At 39.4% G+C, this 10,369-nt stretch overlaps 1 protein-coding gene across 1 annotated transcript; it reads left to right on the top strand.

The window, feature by feature from the left end:
• The first annotated feature begins 573 nt into the window (after nucleotides 1–573).
• Nucleotides 574–2,883, top strand: LOC134080921 (uncharacterized). The gene is made up of 4 exons (XM_062537534.1): nucleotides 574–766; nucleotides 1,428–1,622; nucleotides 1,743–1,822; nucleotides 1,917–2,883. Exons 1-4 carry the CDS (start codon nucleotides 668–670, stop codon nucleotides 2,881–2,883), a joined length of 1,341 nt encoding a protein of 446 aa, XP_062393518.1. The 5' UTR covers nucleotides 574–667.
• Nucleotides 2,884–10,369: the final 7,486 nt, after the last annotated feature.

Here is a 10,369-nt window from a genome sequence, read left to right as displayed (position 1 = left end):
ATTTGAATGGTGTTTCTTCGTTAAGCGGTTGAAGCTGAATTGGCTGCGTTAGAAGAAGAAGAATAACTAGAAATGCAATTCCAAGGAATTACCAGTGCATGAAATGCAAAAATAGATAGATTATGTAGATATGGTTACTTAGGAGTAGCTAGGGTAAATATGGTGGTTGCATAGTTTACAGAGAGTTGATAGTGTGAAGGTAGACAGTTTAAAGCTGAAACATTCCAGTTCTAACTTAACTAATGATTTCTATTCATGTTAAAATGTTAACTATGGTAACAATGATAACCAGGTTGATTGGTTAACTTAGCTACTGATTTCATGCAGTAATGGTAAAAATGTTAACTATGCTCACAGTGTTAACCAGGTTGATTAACTAACTTAGCTAATGATTTCTAGCAGTTATGTTAAAAATGCTAACTATGCTAGCAATGTTAACTATGGTAACAATGCTAACTTAAACTAACAATGCTAACCAGGTTGATGAGCTAACTTAACTGAGGATTTCTAGCAATTGCCTAGCTGCACGATTAGAACGTTCACAATTTCCGCTTTAGTTCCGGTAAGCTAACCCATTTCCGGCAAAGAGTATGTTCCAGTTGGATCCTGAAGATGTCGCTTTTCTACAGTCGATGTTTGCAAGATTTGCCAAAGATCACGGTGAACGATGTCCACCGAATTATTCAGGCGGCATCATCCACTCCACGGAGTAAACGGGAGAAAGGATTCAAGATGTATATATCTAGTTACATCGACAATTTTGAAGGTAAGTCCAATATTAAATGACTTTCACACTGAGCGACATTAGCGTTAACTTAGCAGCTAACTAACGTTAACAACCAAACACATCTCTGAGGTAACGTTGGTGTACACTTTGATCTTGACGGTGTTTGCCTATGTTTTGAGTAACGTTAATATGATGTTCTGTTTTGTTAATGACAACATGATGTTATTTCCATATTAGTGTCAAGCAAAGAGCCAGTGACAGGGAGAGTGAGCGTCCGAGCTACCTGCTATAGATCACTGAGGAAAAACGAGAAGCCTCACGACCTCAGAGTAGGATCAAAATAGTTCAGCTGTTCCTTATTTCCAAGCCATTTCTGCAACATGTTCTGGGGATTTCATGTGTCTAGTTTGAAACTGATTAACATCCCAAAGAAGGCAAAATTAAACTGTTTAACCGATGTAACACTTAAAAGTAGAGTTGAGATCTAGCCGTCATGAAAACTCCAGAAACCGGTTGTGACAGTTGTTGTTATTGTCAGATATTCTGTTCACTAACAAACACTTTATGGTTAATCTTACTAACATTACTATGGACTAAATATATGAACACATAAACTTCCTTTACTTATTTATTTAAATGAAATCATGATGTTGTTATTTTTATGAATAGTAAAATTATTATTATTATTTTTTTTTTAAAGATCCTCCTTGATGGCTCCTCTCCAGTACAGCTGTGTGAGGCTGTCTGTTCCTGTGTGGCTGGCCAGGTACTTTGCAATCACAATGTTGCCCTGCTCTACCAGACTGCACATTATTCACAGCTCCAACTTAGTGCTGTACCACCCGTCCGGAGCTGCACTGAGACAGAGCAACGCTGGCACAAGCCACGGACCATGGTAATTCTAAAAGCATTATATCACCACCAGCATTAAACCACATAGTACAAGGTATTTTGTCAGTATTGAATTGGTATGCATGCAAAGATCTTACCTGAAACCATTACTACATTTCTACAGGGTGTTAAGCCAGGCCGAGTTAGGGATATGGTTGTGATGGCGGCTAAACCAAAACAGAGGACTGTAGGAAGTGGTGTAAGGTAATGTAATGTTGTATCTTAAGAATGATACAATAAATGGGGTAACATATGGCTAAAAAATAGTCTCAAGCTTCATGTTGCTATTTTCACACAGAAGCACACTGTATAAAGCAGTGCAGGGGGAGCTGCCTGATCCAGACATGCTGAAGGTGGCAGAGGTCTACGCTGACTTCCCTGCTACATTGGCGCCACTCATCACCACCATGGCAATCAGCTCAGATATCCCTCTGGTCCAGTCAGCGCTTGGACAAGTCCAGGAGGGAAGTCTTATTGCAATGCAGCACCCGGTAACCCTCAGTAGAAATGTCCAGTATTATCCAGATGCTCCTCCACCACCACCTTTACCGTTGGCTGATTACAGGATGGAACCCACGGCCTGCCAGTTTGTTTGCAGCTTCCAACAACAGCTGCATCTGGTCTCTCTGCAAACAAGTTTGGAAACTGCCAGACAGGTGGAGGCTTCTACTCGGGACCAAAGCCTGTCTGTGGAGTGGTATCGAGTTAGGAGCCTACGTGTAACATCGTCCCACTTCAGAGAGGTCTGCCATGTACGAGGTAACAGTACAGCACAACAGCTTGCAGAGAGGATGAGAAAGGGTGTGGTTCAGACCGCTGCTATGAAGAGGGGCCTGGCACTGGAGCCGGTTGCTGTTGAGGAGTACTGCAGGGTCAAGAACCTCAACTATTGGCCCTGTCGATTTGTAATCCATCCTGATGCCCCCTGGTTAGGCTGTTCCCCTGACGGCATTGTGTTTGATCCCTTAGAAAACCCTCCATTTGGCTTGGTGGAGATCAAATGCCCCAATGCTAAGAGCTATGTCGACTGCAAGTACTTAAAATCAAATGGTGACACTATGTCACTAAAACGGCAGCATGCATACTATTGGCAGGTTCAGGGGCAACTTCTCATCACTGGCATGGAATGGTGTGACTTTGTTGTCTTTGCAGAAGATGACATGGTCATACAAAGGATATACAGAGACAAGGAGATTGCTGAAGTGATACGAGAGAAGGGAGATCACTTTTTCTTTTATTTCTACATGGCTGTTTGTTTAAGATAAAAAAAATAATCTTTACTTTCTTACAGATTGTTCTATTTACATTCTGTCTTGAGTTTACAATTGTTGTTATTCTAGATTACCCAACTTTTTGAATCAGTTGAAGTAAATCAGTTCAAGTTCTAGATTTGTAAAAATGAACAATAACATCTCTACATTCTGTAATGTTTGGGGTGTCAACAGCAAGACATCAGTTCAAGTTGAATACATATCTACACAAAATGAACAATAACATCTCCACACCTGGTGATATTTGTGCACCTGTAAAAATTAACAATAACATCTCTACATTTGGTGATATTTGTGCACATGTAAAAATTAATAATAACATCTCTACATCTGTTGGTGATTGCACACAGCAGAAAAATGTCTCATATGTATTAACATATACCAAAACATTTACCAAAAATGAACAGCATCTCTACATTTGGTAATATTTGTGCAGGTGTAAAAACTGATATCGTTAGGATCTTTTTTTTTTTGTTTGTGCACATCCAACATCAAAACATCGAGTTTGATACAGATTTGCAAAGAAAGAAATCTGTTGTAAAGGTAATTTTGTTCAGCTGTACACACCTGGTCCTTAGAAGTGAGCAAAAGTCACCTCTTTGATTGAAATTAAACAATAACATGATTGAATTGAAGAGCAGCAGGTATCTGTTCAAGTGCTGTAAAGATTTGTAATAATGTACTATAACATGTTTGAATTGAAGAACAGCAGATATCTGTTCAAGTGCTGTAAAGATTTGTGAAAATGAACAATAACATCGCCTGTGTAGACACTAACCTACCACCTGTGTTTTGTCTTGTTTCCTGACACACAAGCTCTGTACAAACTTGTAAAAATGTACTATAACATGTTTGAATTGAAGAACAGCAGATATCTGTTCAAGTGCTGTAAAGATTTGTGAAAATGAACAATAACATCGCCTGTGTAGACACTAACCTACCACCTGTGTTTTGTCTTGTTTCCTGACACACAAGCTCTGTACAAATTTGTAAAAATGTACTATAACATGTTTGAATTGAAGAACAGCAAATATAAGAACAATAACATTTAAAGAACTGATTAAGTTAACAAAACAAACATTTAAGAACAGATTTTTTGCTGAAATAACCGATTTAAAAATAACCATTCACTTTTGTGCAGCCCATGCCTTCACCAGAGGTCCATTCTGGTAATTGACCAAGAGGCATGCGACAGAGAACAACTGGTCAATGCTCCCACACATTGACAGTGGGATGGCTTTGTCAAATAGTTTGTTCTCCTTTACTCTCCTGATGCATCGTTCAACATGAACTCTGAGACGGGCAATTGACTGTGTCTGTTGGACATTCTCTTTGGACATCTGCGTGTTCTTGACAAGGAAAGCTGGTCGATACACTTTCCCAGGGCAGAGATTGTCCACAAGAAAGCCCTTGTCCACCATGATGGCCATCTCTGGTGTGAGGCATTTGGTGATGCCCGACTGCTTGAAAATCTCCCTGTCGCTCATTGAACCTGCATACAGCGGTGACACAAAGGTGATTACACCATGTGGTGCAATCCCGATCATGGCCTTAAAGGTGGTGTGAGACTTGTATGTCGAGTAGACCTCACTCTGAAGAAGGAGGGAAGAGGGTGTCTGACAGTAAATCTCTGTGCAGTCAAGCACCACTTGTGTGTCAGGAAACAAGGCGAACTCCGGTGGTAAATGAGCTTTCACTTCTTCTGGTGGAATCCACAGACGCATGGAACCCAGTAGATAATACAGGAAGTATGTCCATGTTGTTATTATTCTGCTGGCTGTGGAGGGATGAATCCTGAAGCGGCTGGCGAGGTCCCTCAGAGGCAGGCCTACAGAGAGGTGCATCAGAAAGAGCAAGAGCTCATCAACAGTAGCAAGCTTCGTAGCTCTAGGTTGAGTTGGTTCACTGCTACCACTAGAGGTGATTCGCACCATCTTCGTTTTAGCAGCAGGCTCCACCAATTGCCAAAACTTTTGGAAGTGTTCATAGGATGCAAATCTGAAATGATAAAATCACAAGACGTTTAGAGCAGCAGTACAATATTTAACTACTTAGTAGAGGCATAACCGTAGAAAAAAACTGCAAACACTGTTTAAAATAAATTATGGTAAATTGATTATGGTAAATGCTTCTTTGATTTTCTAATAAGTATTTGTTCTCTTAGCTGTTAATTGTGGCTTCTTTCTGTTTACCAGGTGATGGGCAAAAATATTGTGTTGATGATTTTCAGAATATGGTCAGATATACCATTAAGGAGAAGCCCATTAAGCGACATTACTGGTTCAATCCGTGTACAGACTACACACATCAGGACTAACCTGATTGAACTAAAGATAAATAGAAACATAAGGCTAATCATAATACATTTTTTATGATATGTATCTGTTGAAATGAGGCTGGCAGAAGGCCAGGTGTAGATATGACATGCTAGTGCGTTGCTTCGTGGGGGCCTGTACCAAACACAAGCTAACGTTACAGACATTATGCGGATACTAAACATACCTGGTGTAGAATCGTATATCCTCGTCGGAACCGACGAGGCGTTGGAGTCCAAAACGAGACTGCAGTTGCAGGTATTCCACCTGGTGTTGGAGTTCTTCAACCTTTTTCCTGAGGGATTCATTTTCGCTCATCAGCTCAGCAACTTGCGGCTTTGACGTTGACGTGCTATATGTATGATCTGACGGTGGCGGCGGCAGCACTTCAAGGTCCGATGCACAGTCCTGGTCAGGGGACGGGGGTCTCGGCCGTCGCTGCCAGACATTAAGCCTAGGAGCTGGCAATGTGAAGTCATTCCACACAAACAAGCAAGGAACAGCACCTTTCTTTAAACGTTTTGGCCCCTCGGTCGTAAGAAAGTCGTCAGGGAGGAAATGCCTGCTGCAAACCCGAGTCCCCTCCGTGGGAACGAAGTTGTCTCGCCGGATCTTCACTAACCACCTCAGCTTTACCTCAGGATCCGCAGGAAAACGGTGAAAACTGAGTATTGAATTATACTTAGAGGAGTTTGTACACTGTGGTACACTACAGTGTAAAGACGTTTTCTTTATCTGGCGTTGAAAAGTCAACCGCCTTGCCTTCACAGTTAGCAGACTCATAGCGACATTATACGATGCTAACCAAGCGCTACAACAACAAACACTACACCAGAAGTAAACCGGAAGAAGTCCAGCTCACCAGAGCACCCGGAAACACTTAACGTTCTAATCGTGCAGCTAGGCAATTATGCTAAAAATGCTAACTATGCTAACAATGCTAAAATTGCTAACAATGCTAACCAGGTTGATTAGCTAACTTAGTTAGATGTTTTTTTGCAGTTATGCTAAAAATGCTAACTATGCTAACAATGCTAACTATGCTAACCATGCTAACTAGCTAACTTGCTAGTGAGGACTTTTATTTTGAAACATTTGTTGCTAGGGTATCCATGGTGGCCACTATCAGGAAACAAGAAGTTACTGCAGTATAATCATGTTGGTTGCTATGGAAACGGTCATAAACGCTTAATTTTAATGGTTGCTATGTTGGTTGCTAGGTACATGGAGGTTACGTGTAGTTGACTGGAGGCATAGTTGATAACTGACAGTTGGAATGGTTGAACCGTTAAATAGTTGAGTAGTTACAATGGTTAAATGATTTAATAGTGTATTATAGCAGTGAGGACCTTTATTTTGAAACAGTTGTGGACAGAGGAAGTAGTGAAACAGGATCTGTAGTCTTAATGAGATTGTATGCTTAAAGCCTGAGACAGAAGGTGCCTCTCATATAGCGTTTACGCGTCCTCTCTCGCTCCTCACTGATCTACATAAAGAATGACGGAGCGGCAACAATGGGATAGTCTAGCCCTTCTTCTATCTTTCTTTATGTAGATCATTGAGGAGCGAGGAGCGAGGGAGGACATATAAACGCTGCTTGAGAGGGACCCACAGTAAATACTTTAAAAGTTGTATGTAGATAGTCTAATTAATGTTGATACACAGAATGTTTAATGGATGTTGATAGGCAGATTGTTTAATAGATATTGATTGACAGTTTAATGGTGGATGAGTGAATGGTCTGAAGAAGATGAATGGATGGAAGGTTGGATGGAATGTGCCTTATATTCTTGTTAAGAGAAACACTGATACAGCTCTCTGAGAGTAGTTGATACAGGTGTAATCAATTTAACTGGCTAGTCTTAAGAGAGCCAGAGTGTATATGCTTAAAGCCTGAGACAGAGTAAATCATTTAAAAGTTGAATGTAGATAGTCTAATTAATGTTGATAGACAGAGAGTTTAATGGATGTTGATAGGCAGATTGTTTAATAGATGTTGATAGACAGTTTAATGGGTGGATGAGTGAATGGTCTGAAGAAGATGAATGGATAGAAAGTTGGATGGAATGTGCCTTATATTCTTGTAGAGTGGAGAGACACAGCTCTCCACTGAGAGTAGTGGATACAGATACAGGTGTAATCAATTTAACTGGCTAGTCTTAAGAGAGCCAGGCCTGAGACAGAGTAGATTGTTTAAAAGTTGAATGTAGATCGTCTAATTGATGTTGATAGGCAGACTGTTTAGAATGGGTGGATGAGTGAATGGTTTGAAGAAGATGAATGGATAGAAAGTTGGATGGAATTAGGAAGACTTATGTTGATACCGTTGAAACAGGGGAACAGAAAATGTAGTCTCAAGAGAGCCAGTGTAGCCTGAGAGAGAGAGAGAGAGCTGCTGCACCTGGACTGGCCACCTGGCGTAACATTCTAATTGCTGCCGTGATGTCATAATGAGCAATGTTAAGTCTATGGGGAAATGTTTAATAGTTTTTAATTTACAGTTTAAAAAGTATAAAAGTTACAAAGTTGAAAAATATATTGCACAGGTCTCCTTAGTAAGACCTACGTGGCAAAGTTTGAATCAAATTTCTACGTTAAACGGTTCAGGCTGAATTGCAAGCGTTAGAAGAAGAAGTGGAATAAAAACTAGAAATGCAATTCCAAGGAATTACCAGTGCATGAAATGCAAAAATAGATAGATAATGTAGATATGGTTACTAAGGTGTAGCTAGGGTAAATATGGTGGTTGCATAGTTTACAGAGTTGATAGTGTGAAGGTAGACAGTTTAAAGCTGAAACATTTTGATTTGCTGATTTCTATTCATGTTAAAATGTTAACTATGGTAACAATGATAACCAGGTTGATTGGTTAACTTAGCTACTGATTTCATGCAGTAATGGTAAAAATGTTAACTATGCTAACTATGCTCACAGTGTTAACCAGGTTGATTAGCTAACTTAGCTAATGATTTCTAGCAGTTATGCTAAAAATGCTAACTATGCTAGCAATGCTAACTATGGTAACAATGCTAACTTAAACTAACAATGCTAACCAGGTTGATTAGCTAACTTAACTGATGATTTCTAGCAATAATGCTAAAAATGCTAACTATGCTAAAATTGCTAACAATGCTAACCAGGTTGATTAGCTAACTTAGTTAGATGTTTTTTGCAGTTATGCTAAAAATGCTAACTATGCTAACAATGTTAACTATGCTAACCATGCTAACTAGCTAACTTGCTAGTGAGGACTTTTATTTTGAAACATTTGTTGCTAGGGTATCCATGGTGGCCACTATCAGGAAGCAAGAAGTTACTGCAGCATAATCATGTTGGTTGCTATGGAAACGGTCATAAACGCTTAATTTTAATGGTTGGTATGTTGATTGCTAGGTACATGGAGGTTTCGTGTAGTTGACTGGAGGCTTAGTTGATAACTGACAGTTAGAATGGTTGAACAGTTAAATAGTTGAGTAGTTACAATGGTTAAATGATTTAATAGTGTATTATTGCAGTGAGGACCTTTATTTTGAAACAGTTGTGGACAGAGGAAGTAGTGAAACAGAATCTGTAGTCTAAATGAGATTGTATGCTTAAAGCCTGAGACAGAAGGTGCCTCTCATATAGCGTTTACGCGTCCTCTCTCGCTCCTCGATCCTCACTGATCTACATAAAGAATGTTGGAGCGGCAACAATGGGATAGTCTAGCCCTTCTTCTATCTTTCTTTATGTAGATCATTGAGGAGCGAGGAGCGAGGGAGGACATATAAACGCTGCTTGAGAGGCACCCACAGTAAATACTTTGAAAGTTGTATGTAGATAGTCTAATTAATGTTGATAGACAGAATGTTTTATGGATGTTGATAGGCAGATTGTTTAATAGATATTGATTGACAGTTTAATGGGTGGATGAGTGAATGGTCTGAAGAAGATGAATGGATAGAAGGTTGGATGGAATGTGCCTTATATTCTTGTTAAGAGAGACACTGATACAGCTCTCTGAGAGTAGTTGATACAGGTGTAATCAATTTAACTGGCTAGTCTTAAGAGAGAGTGTGCTTAAAGCCTGAGACAGAGTAAATCATTTAAAAGTTGAATGTAGATAGTCTAATTAATGTTGATAGACAGAGAGTTTAATGGATGTTGATAGGCAGATTGTTTAATAGATGTTGATAGACAGTTTAATGGGTGGATGAGTGAATGGTCTGAAGAAGATGAATGGATAGAAAGTTGGATGGAATGTGCCTTATATTCTTGTAGACTGGAGAGACACAGCTCTCTACTGAGAGTAGTGGATACAGATACAGGTGTAATCAATTTAACTGGCTAGTCTTAAGAGAGCCAGTGTATGTAGCCTGAGAGAGAGAGAGAGCTGCTGCACCTGGACTGGCCACCTGGCGTAACATTCTAATTGCTGCCGTGATGTCATAATGAGCAATGTTAAGTCTATGGGGAAATGTTTAATAGTTTTTAATTTACAGTTTAAAAAGTATAAAAGTTCCAAAGTTGAAAAATATATTGCACAGGTCTCCTTAGTAAGACCTACGTAGCAAAGTTTGAATCAAGTTTCTACGTTAAACGGTTCAAGCTGAATTGCGAGCGTTAGAAGAAGTTGGATTAATAACTAGAAATGCAATTCCAAGGAATTACCAGTGCATGAAAATGCAAAAATAGATAGATAATGTAGATATGGTTACTAAGGTGTAGCTAGGGTAAACATGGTGGTTGCATAGTTTACAGAGAGTTGATAGTGTGAAGGTAGACAGTTTAAAGATGAAACGTTCCAGTTCTAACTTAACTAATGATTTCTATTCATGTTAAAATGTTGATTAGCTAACTTAGCTAATGATTTCTAGCAGTTACACTAAAAATGCTTATTATGCTAGCAATGCTAACTTTACTAACAATGCTAACCAGGTTGATTAGCTAACTTAACCGATGATTTCTAGCAGTAATGCTAAAAATGTTAACTATGCTAACAATGCTAACTATGCTAACCATGCTAAGTAGCTAACTTGCTAGTGAGGACTTTTATTTTGAAACATTTGTTGCTAGGTTATCCATGGTGGCCACTATCAGGAAACAAGAAGTTACTGTAGTATAATCATGTTGGTTGCTATGGAAACGGTCATAAACACTTAATTTTTAATGGTTGCTATGTTGGT

Source organism: Sardina pilchardus, chromosome 5 (genome assembly GCF_963854185.1).
Source record: "Sardina pilchardus chromosome 5, fSarPil1.1, whole genome shotgun sequence".
NCBI classification, from domain to species: domain Eukaryota; kingdom Metazoa; phylum Chordata; class Actinopteri; order Clupeiformes; family Clupeidae; genus Sardina; species Sardina pilchardus.
Note: the sequence above shows the minus strand (reverse complement) of the source record. Positions and strands in the feature narration are given on the sequence as shown.

Excerpts from the sequence above, each read along its gene's own strand:
- LOC134080921 (XM_062537534.1), top strand. The coding sequence starts at position 668 with ATGTCCACCGAATTATTCAGGCGGCATCATCCACTCCACGGAGTAAAC. Across the intron at positions 1,623-1,742 it reads GGCACAAGCCACGGACCATG|GGTGTTAAGCCAGGCCGAGT; the intron begins GTAATTCTAAAA and ends ACATTTCTACAG. Across the intron at positions 1,823-1,916 it reads ACTGTAGGAAGTGGTGTAAG|AAGCACACTGTATAAAGCAG; the intron begins GTAATGTAATGT and ends ATTTTCACACAG.